At 39.1% G+C, this 10,452-nt stretch overlaps 1 protein-coding gene across 6 annotated transcripts in view; it reads right to left on the bottom strand.

The window, feature by feature from the left end:
- LOC112144148 (transcription factor 4) overlaps window positions 1-10,452 on the bottom strand; it is a 262,277-nt gene that overhangs the window by 47,792 nt on the left and 204,033 nt on the right. For all 6 annotated transcript variants that reach the window (XM_024268487.2, XM_024268485.2, XM_036214524.1 and 3 more), the window contains one exon: window positions 1,873-1,978. In XM_024268487.2, coding sequence (XP_024124255.1) covers window positions 1,873-1,978 — 106 coding nt within the window. The remainder of the gene's footprint in view (window positions 1-1,872; window positions 1,979-10,452) is intronic.

The following is a 10,452-nucleotide window of genomic DNA, read 5'->3' as shown; positions in this document are numbered from 1 at the left end:
TTGCTGAAAGTAGCTTAACAAAGAATTAGCCTTAAAAACCGGAGAAAGTGTCAAATTAGCCAAAAAAGATAAAATCATGCTAATATGTTAGCAAAACTCAAAGTTAGCTTAAAAACGTAGTTAGTTATAATGTTCTCAACATGCTGAACGGTTTGATACCCATAATGCATAGGTTTGAAATTGCACAAAAAAATTGTAAGAATTTTGTGGAAAAACAGACAATTTGTGTAAATTTGTGAACACAACCGTGTAAAAGCTTAAAATTGCTGAAATTTAACAATGACTAGTAAAAGCATAAATTTCCTGAACATGCTGGATGTGTAAAATTGCATAAAATGCTGAATTTGCGTAAAACTTGCACAAATTTGTGTAAAATTGTGTAACTGGAAGTACAAGCATGAAGTTCTGGACATGTTGAATGTTTTAAATTGCTTAAATTGCATAAAGTGTGTAATTTGCAGGAATTTGTAAAAAAAATCCTATTAGTTATAATGGTCCTGAAAAAACGCACAAATTGTGTAACTACGCAAAAACTGTAAAGTGCACAACTACTAATAATACAAGCAGTAATGTCCTTAACAAGCTGAACGTTTTGATACCAAGATTGTGTAATTCGCATAAAGTGTGCTTGAGTTTTTACGTGTCAAAAAACGTACGAAAGAAAACGTAAATGAAGAATGTCAATTGTGTGAATGCATTGAATGTATTCACACAATGAATGCTTAATTTAACATATTCCAGGGAGCTACAGTGTTTCTTTTTAGTGTGCAGTGATATTCATGTGTCTGTATGTGTGCGTGGGTGGGGGTGGGGGTGGGGGGTTAAGGAAAATGGTCATTCATGAGATTAAAGAGATTACTGGTTAAATTATTAACAGATTAAGAACCATTCCTTACTTAACAAGTGACAAAATAACCTTCCTGATATGATTATTTATTCATTATTAGAAATGATTCAAATGTAGACGTTCGCATTAACTCTGCAGATATTTTCTCTCTGTTCTACCACTGCAGCTGTGTTGCTTTTCTTGATGAAAATGTTCTCCTATAGTCGGCATATGCTTGCAGGAACTTATCAATTTCCGTCGCTGGAAGTACAAAACTCATGTGTTTGTTCCCGTTGCCATGGTGAATCGTGCTGTCTTTGCTCCATTGATCAGGGCTTTTAATGATCGCGACGATCGCACCTGATTCTGGTTCTAACAACTTCAAGTTGATTGAATCAAACTTTTTCAGCTGTTCTGAAACCAAAAACCCCGACTGAGAATTTTGAGTCCACGGACTCTGAGTTCAGGTTTCAACTCTAAATTTGTTGAACGCCTTCTTGAAACGGGCCCCTGTAAAGGAAAGAAAAAAATAAACAACAAAACAAACAAGTTGGGAACAGCTTTCCCTCTGTCCAAAAACCAAACTTCTCCTGTCAGTCAACATGAAGAAGTGTCAGAGAGCAGTTAGAGACCTATGCTAGAGCAGGATGCCGGAACACACAGCAGGGGAAAGAGAACTTGTGAAGCTTCACTCGTAGCTGAGCTGTTAAAGCTTCTGAACTTTTGCTTCAGACACATTTGTGATCCAGAGCAATGCATTGTTTCACGTGAAGGACTATCAATAGAGGACTTCCTCAATGTTTTGATGATTTTTCCCTTTAGTCTGATTTTTCACTTCCTGTATTGGATGATGGAAGGTTCTTGTATAGAACCTCTACAGAAAACTTGTTCAAAGAAACTGGAGTAAGTTTGAATTTGGACAGATTTTTCTCTTCACATGAGATAAAAAGATTCCTTCAGATTCTATAAAGCCCTCTATTGTGACAGGAACCCTCTTCCTGTATTCTGACCCTCCCTCTCCAGGTGGACAGGGTTTATGTTGGTACCTGGCATAAAGAAGGAACTTGGGAAGCCGGCGCTGGGGGGTTTGGAGGAGGGGTAGCCCGGTGAGTCCCTGTTGTAGTCGGCTGTGCTGGCAGACGGAGCATACACCTGCAAACACAAAGACCTAATGTTAGAAAAACACTTCAACTCTTTGAGGCTTGGCATGTTTGCAAAAAAGTTATTTTGAAAACAATTTTTATTTTGGTGAGGTTTTTTGTTAAATCTGTGATCTTTTTGACTAAAAAGTGACACTACTGACAACCACATTATTACTGTCTGTTCCCAAACCCAAACTGATGAGCATTCATGTTTCTGCTCTAATATTCAAGCTGCTGAGATGGTTTTCAGGGCAGATCCTGTCAGTTTCCTGCAGCAGATCAGTTCAACAAACACATCCAGAACCTTTAAGGGAGACAACACTCTGAATGAGAACTCTTCAAGTTACAGTTCCGACCTTTCAAGACCTTTTTAAAGCTAAGCATATCAAAAATGTCCCATTTCGTTACTTAGTTCCCATTGTGTTCACTTATTTCTATTTTATGATCAACACTGTAGCTTCTGGTTGTTTGTGTTGTTTTTTTCCTTCTTTTTAAAATAAAAAACGGTGATCAACATTCAGCGTTTTGGTGCATAAAGATTTACTCTGCTATTGTTTATTTCCATTATTTGGTCGATATAATTTTAGTTAAAAAAATACATTTCTGACAAAAATGTGAAACAGAAGGAAACAAGGAATTTTTTTAAGGCTGAGATATTAAAAAAAAACCTTTTTAGTTATTATTTCCAAATTCATAAATTCAATGCTTTTAGGACGCTTTTAGACACCGCGGGAACCCTGGAACTCGTACGTTTGCGCATGCTTTCAGCTGCGCCTCTCCACTGCATGCCTCTGTGCATGTGAGCATAGCGTGCAAACCTTCAGCCATGACGCTAGCTCTCTCGGCATGACGCAAACCCCGGAACAGCTGTTGGAGTGCTCTTCTGACTCCCTCCCTCCTCTGAGTCGCACACAAATGCTGGATTAAATGAGGAAAACTCCACACAGCTCCCCCCTCATCTACCTTGATCCTGAACTGAAGACACGTGTTGCTTTGTTACCTTCAGAGTCAACGCATCTGGATGAGAAACAGCTGTGCCTTAAACAGTCTGTTGATAAAACACATCAGGAAAAAAAAGACAAGGATAAACCAAAAAGGGCACAGAGGGGGGTTTACAAAAAGTCTCATCTCGCTTCCCACACTGCACGGAATTATTAACAACAGAAAACAGCTTAAAATGGTCTCGGTTAAATAGAAACCTCATGAATGTTCCTTGGAGAGGCCTTCTCCCTTCATTTCTAATTTCCTTAAACTGTGTTCTTCTGTAAGCTGCTCCAACTCAAAGCTTTAGAGGCTTCTCAACCAGAACATCTCTAGTGTAGTGGTCTGCGCTTGATTTCAAACCAGTTTTGTTGTTCTGACATGAGGCGAACGCTGCCCACCACAAAGAACCTCATTCACATCTGCTGTGGACAGAAACCGGCGTCTGCAGGTTAAACCGTCTCCTTCACACATTAATAAAAGCAGCTTTATGCTGACTGACTGACCGACCACAAATCCAGACTTTCTAAAATGTTTGAGAGACGGACACATTCCAACAATCAAGCACAGTTAGTGAGGGAGCGAGTAAAGGCCAGATAGAGGCTGTTGAGTCTCTTTACTGGGTAAACTAAGTCAAGGACAGGCACCATCACCATCCAAAAAGCCAAAACAGTCTGGGTATCTGACATTCAGGGAAGATCAGAAAGTGTGGGAATCAAACTGGACCGAAGAAACGACTGCAACAACACACACCTACACATGCTAGATGAAAGATCCAGATGTAACTCGGAAGGAAACACTAATCAGCAGGGATGGGCTGCTACCTTCCCACAATGCACCTTGCATGACTGTAAGGATACAATCCCTCAGAGACACACACACACAGACACACAAACGGGATCTGCAGATGTCATTAGGGCTGAACTACAACCTCCGTTAACTTCCTCCTCCTTTTTCCTTTGAGAACTGACGTTGTGCTCTGAACTGAAAACCACATTTACTGACCCAAAGCCTGCACACCAACACAACTCCACACACTCTGCTGCTCACACGCACAAACCGTGTTGATGCTGTTGAAAATACCTCATGTTTCATGCATTGCACGCATATTTTCCTGCTGAACTTGTTGTTCGCCTGGTGAGGAAAAGCCTGGATTTGAGTGTGTGTGTATGTGCAGACAGACAGGAACAGGTGCAGAGAGTGTTCAAGTCGAAAGAATGCAGAGACAGCCTCACTTCCTGCCGTCACAGGCGTGCAAGTATCAGCATTCCCACAGTTCTCTGGGAGTCCTTGAGCCTCCGAGACAAACCCTCAGCTAGGCTATAATGTTGCAGCACAAATCTCACAAACACAATTCCAATGAACACAATTTTTCTTATTTATACAAGAACTTTCTTCATTTAGGCAAAAAATAAATAAAATCCTGAAAATTATATATATATATATATATATATAATGTTAAAGATGTTTACTTGCTTTCTTTTTTTTTGGTGAATGCGGCCAGCAAGGTCCGTGTTTTATTTTTTGTTCATATAATTTTTATGTTGAAACTTGTATTTAGGTTATTTACTTGTGCGTTAGTTTGTAGTGAATTTGTGGACAAACAAGAAGAATAAATTCATCAGTGGAACAAACTGTGGTCCAATTTTTCACAGAGAGAGCGATTACCGGTACGTTTCTAAAACAATGAAAAAGCCACGGTAAAATTAGACATTACCTCAACAAAATGTTAAGAAAAAAACATTATAAATGTGTAAAAAAATGATGTTGTCTTATATCTTATTTCTGACCTGTTGTGGGAAAAATCAACAGTTTATCAAAACCTAAAGATTTTAAAGAAATGAATTGAGAAATGAACCCAAAGTAAGGAAAAGAAAACAAGGCGATAAAATAGAGGATCAGACAAGAACATCTGAAACACTGGATTGAAATTACAAACAAACCAATCCTAATATTCCTGTCTGATTCTGATCCAGATTATTATGCCAAAATGTTTAAATGGCAGAAAGCACAAACACAGGCTCGCTGTGTTTGACATTTATATATTTATTTTGAAGTGCAGAACTCTCCTCTCCCACTGTCATGTCCTTTAATACCAGATGCTCCTAACTTTAATAAATGATGACAGAGTGAAGCATTAATATTGAGGGTGCAAAAAAAATAGCACACTTTCTTCGGTAAACTCTACTGCTTTTTATTTATTTGTATGCAGATCTGGTGAGTTCATGATACAGGAAACAAAAGTCCTGAACCAGAAATCCTTAAAATGAAATACATCAATAAAACTGAACTGAAAGCACAGATTTTTCTGCAATCTATCCTTTATTCTGACAGATTCTGGTGTTTAAAAATGGAGAAAACAACGTTTTCTTCTTCATCCCACTAAAATAGACGTCAGTCAAACACTGGGGTCTGCAGGTGACCCAAGGGGAGGTTTCTCTTGCTCCTCCCTCTGTCAGCATCAAATCACCATGAGCCGATCACTGCAGCACCTGAGGAGGACAGGTCAAGTTTGATGCAAACGTCATGTGTCCATGGAGAAAGATAGTCTTCATAGAAGGAGTGGTGATCAATGGACCAAAACTCTGTCAGAATTCAGAGAAGTGGATCTATAACTGCTGACTGATTCATTGTCTTCATAGGACATGAAACAGCGCAGCCACATTCCACTCAGAAATGATTCCTCATGGAACTGACAACACGCTCCAAAAATGTCAATGCAGAAACCATCTGCAGAACACTGCTGTGAACCCAACACTCGCACAATTCACTAGGACAATGAGAACCACTCCAGGAAGATTTATATACTCTCTAACGTCAAGGAAAACTGGAGTGTACTCAGAACAATTATACAATTAAAAAAACAGTATATTTTTTAACAGGTATTCAAAGTGACGATGCAAAAGTTCTGATGTGTAACCACAAACTTGCTTAAGTATACGAAATACAGCATCAAAATGTTACAAGACAATAATAAATCCTAGATTAAGAGTAGTAAAGGTCAGAAGTATTAACCCTGTGATGCAGCAGCAGCGCAAATGAAATTAGTTAAAAAAGAACTCTATCCTTCCATTCTGGAAAACCACCATCTTTTATATGTAAGCAGACGTGCTAAAAAGGTCATTATAGTTTTATCCATAACAGATTGCTCGAGACAGTTTACCCAGTTTAAAAACCCACACTGGAAAAAAGTCATTCAGAATTCTTTCTAAACTAAGTCATGTAAGGGTCAGAAAATACTGGTACAGATGAGAAATCCTGCCCCCCATTCGGTACTCATTATTTCAAATACTATCAAATCAGAATACAGCACTATCCCCTATCTGGTTAATCCACAAAGTGACCTTCTAACTGGCTGAGATGATAAAGATGCTCGTTTCTTCTTCAGCATATCAGCTTGTTTGCTTGTAGCCAGATTTAATTGTAGAGATGCATTTGAACATGGTCACTGCCACAGTAAGACTTTAGACAAAAGGTGCAATGTTTTGAATATATTTATTTTTGAAAAGCACCTAAAAAATGTTATTATTACATAAGCTTCACATTCTCATATTCCAACTTTTTATTATGACATGCACTAGGAAAATACTTCATCATCACCATATACAATGTTGTTGTGCTTTCATTTAACATAAATACAACTGTGAAACCCAAAATTAACTGTTCGTCCTCCCTGCTCACAATAACCCAAATATTTGTGTATTGATCTAAACATACTTTAGAATAAAACCACATTTTGCAGTAAAAAGCTATAAACTAAAAAAAAGCCAGCCTGAGCAGATGAAGCCTCAGATTTGTATCTATTTCAAAAGTATCACTGGTGAGTCACTCGCCCGCGCTCTCAGCACTACCACGTATGTAATGACCGTTCACGTGTGGCTTGAACAGAAAGAGCAAGAGAGAGTTAATAAAAAAAAAAGAGCACAGCTCCCAGGACAAGTCACAAGCTGTCTCGGCCCCCATGATGTTAGATTGGTCAAAGTTGCAGTAAAGTTGTGGTGAAAATGTAAACTTGCAGAGTGTGTAAAGAAATCGTGGAGTTTGCTTGAATTTGCATTAACAGCTGCGATAGGAAGATCACGAGATCCTGGAGGGTCTGACTTACTGAATTCCTTTGCTTTAAACCATTTACATGAATGTAGACTTCAGGTTCATCACATTCTGAGACACATTTGTCTCTGATTGTGAACATGTAAATCTGTAAAGGGGCAGGAAAATGAGTTAGATGTTTGGTCACATTTAAGTGAAGTTACACAGACATTAGTCAGCCTGCAGTGAAGCATCACACTTTAATGTTAAGAGCCGGTCCCACTGGCTTTCAAAGCCATATCATGACTGGAGCACGGAAACAATGTCGTCCCCGTGGTACAGACGCTGTTAGCAGAGGACTGGTAGTGCAACGGCCGAGATGTGGTCACGGAATAGACGTGATTACACGCGGTACAACATTTGGCCGTCGTTACAAGCAGAAAGAATTTTTGAACTGCACAAAAATTTAGACCGCGGGTGACTGTGTGTGGTACCAGTGGTACCACTGTGCAATGACTGTGGAACAGCAGAACAACAGCAGCAGCGCCGGGACAGGCGCCTCAAAGGCGAATTTCACGTTCTGCAGAGTTTTAGCCTGATTGCAGTTTTCGTAAAATTGTGTTTCGGGAAACTTTAAACCATCAAAAGCAGGGAGAACCGGCAAGTTTAGGAGAATGATCAAAAAAGACAAAGTGCTGCTTGATGACAGGGATACGAAACATCACAAGATCTTTTCTCTGCAGTCTCTCAGAGACAGTAATGGAAGCGCGGGTGGGCCCTCTAGGGCTTCGTGCAAAAGAGAATGTGGAAAAACAATAAACACAGCCGAATTAAATGCTACAAGTTGGATGCAGATGAAAAGACAGTAAACGGAAACAAAAGAAAGAAAAATGCAAAGACAGGAAGAACAGGGAGGCTTTTAGTCTTTGTCTCTGCGTTTGATGCCTCTTCTTACAGTTATTGTCTCCAAATGTGGGGAGCATCTGTTCATCTGTGCTGTCTCCACCTCTGCTCTGAAGGAACGGGGAGGAGGACAAACGAGGCACCGCTCCTGCCTTTCCACTCCTCTCTGGAAACTTTTGTCAACTTTGAAGCAAATCTTCTAAATATTACAGTTTGGTTTCCTGTCGTTTAAAGGGGATTAAACTGGGATGATTTTGCCCTCAAAGACATTCCCCAATCAGAGGCAGAAACCCCTTTTTGATGCTCTCTGGTCTTCATGCCAACAGTTGCTCACAAAAGAGAGACACAAAAAGCAGGCCGCAAAAATGTTACATTCTAGGAAAAAATAGAACTCCAACAACACTTTGGAGTGGATTTATATAAGTATATGTGAGCCAGCATGAGAAGTGCTTTGCTAATGGTTTGAAGCTTTAAGGACTTCAGCACTGGGACAATAGGAATCTATCATGCATTACAGTGAATTATGAAAACTGAACATCGATATCTGCATAGCTGAGACAGTATCAATATGTGTTTTAAAAAGTTGTATGAAAAAAAGTGAGTGATGCAAGAAATCAACAAAAAGTAGAAAAACAGATGTCCAAAGACTAAAAATGAAGTGCTAGAGATTTTTAAAGACCCACACTGATGAAAATTTTATTCTTAACATGTAGTTGTGCCCTTTTTCTTATAAATAAAAATAGCCAGGACATGTATAAAGAAAATTAAGATCACAATTGCATCTCTGACCTTTTCTTTATCCAAATTGTTGTGAATCAGAACCAGATAAAAAATACCTTTTGAGAAAGATTGTATTTGTTACACAGAAAATACACAAGGTGCATTCATTGACTGTACATGAGAACTGGATGGTGTGAGTGTTGCTTCCGGTTCAAACAAAACTAAATCAATTTAGTTGCCTTTTTTTGGCGATACGGCTGTTGCAGTGTTGGAACCAGAAATCTTCAGTAAGCAGTGCTTGGTCTGATTCGGTTTGGGTCAACAATTTAGTGGAAACCACTTCTGCCAATCAGGAGTGAGCTTGTCAGAAGGCCACACCCCTTGCACTTGAAACCTGGATCAGTGTGATCTGTCAAACGTTCTTTTTATTTCTCTATAGAAGTCTATGGGATTTTGGTTTCTTGGGACCAGATTTTGGTTGTTTGTAACACGGGGAGGGAGGGGTCACACAGTCCCAGTTCTCATATTTAGTCAATAGAACATTTTCACGGTGACGTCAGACAAAATAGTGACAAGGACAAAATGGGAATAGTTACTTCCGGTTTACAGGTTTAGAACTGCAAAGCTGACAGCTGAGCGCTGTTTAACACGGTTTTACATAAATAATAAAAGGTAACATTACCAATTTCAACATAAAATGTACAATATTTATTCTATGAATGTCCTGCTGAACTGGATTTTCATTTCCTGTCTTAGATTATTCACAAATCTAAATACAAATTTGAATAATCTTGAATATTTGAGGTTCTTTTGAAAATATCAACCTTTCATTTGAGCAGATATTATTATTCTTACAGGTTCTATTTTGCTTGATGTTATTCACAAGTGTTTTAAGAACAATCAGCACAAAAACTGATAGAAATTCATGTTGGCCACATTAATTAGATGCAGCCCAGATGCAGATTGCTGCATGTTGGCCCAGAGTTTTTAACTGAACACAAGGCTAAATGTAGTTGTTGTAATCAGAGGTATTTGTTGTTTTTCTGGGTATTTTAAGGGTTAATTGTAAAAATAGGAATACTTTAGATAGGAATATTTTTTGACAGTTCCAAATGATTTTGATCCTTGTTTATCTTTATTATCTATAGACATAATAAATAACCAGAAGTCATTTTGCACACTTGACGGTTTGTGTGGCGTACGTGAAAAGGGTTAATGGCTGGACAGGCCACAAAGCTCCTCATGTACGTCTTTGTTTTCCTCGTCTTAGCTGGTGTTTGGATCAAAACTGTAAAGCTGGATATATTGAACACCATTTTTGTTGAACCGGTAATGTTAGGTGGGGGTGTGAGGGCTGTAAGCTAGAAAGAGAGCGAGAAAACAGATGGATGACAGGAAGTGAGCTTAATGCATGGCTACAGTCCTGCCCACAACTTGATGGCAAATGAACTCCTACCGCAACTATGAAACTATGTTCTATTGTATTTAGGCTAAAACGGCATAATCATAGTAAAAGACCACTGGTAACAGTTTGAAAATAGATCAAAACATAATTGAGGGGGACTTTAAGAGTGTGACCCTACATGGTGGAACAGAGGCTGGTCTTTTTTTTCTATCCACGGTGGGGTTTTCATCACAGAGCGCGCCGCTGCTGTCGTGGCGTTTATTCTGAAAGGGTCTCTACACACATCCCTGCCCTTTGTTTCCCTCACTCTCAATGTGCATCCCTGACTCTCACTCCCATTTACACACAAACACACACATAGTTTAACATGCTTCATCCAAAGCAGATGTGCTGGAATGTGAACACTCAAAGGAGCAGTCACGAAACCCTGACAGACACACACATTC

Source organism: Oryzias melastigma, linkage group LG12, assembly GCF_002922805.2.
Source record: "Oryzias melastigma strain HK-1 linkage group LG12, ASM292280v2, whole genome shotgun sequence".
Taxonomy (NCBI): Eukaryota; Metazoa; Chordata; class Actinopteri; order Beloniformes; family Adrianichthyidae; genus Oryzias; species Oryzias melastigma.
Note: the sequence above shows the minus strand (reverse complement) of the source record. Positions and strands in the feature narration are given on the sequence as shown.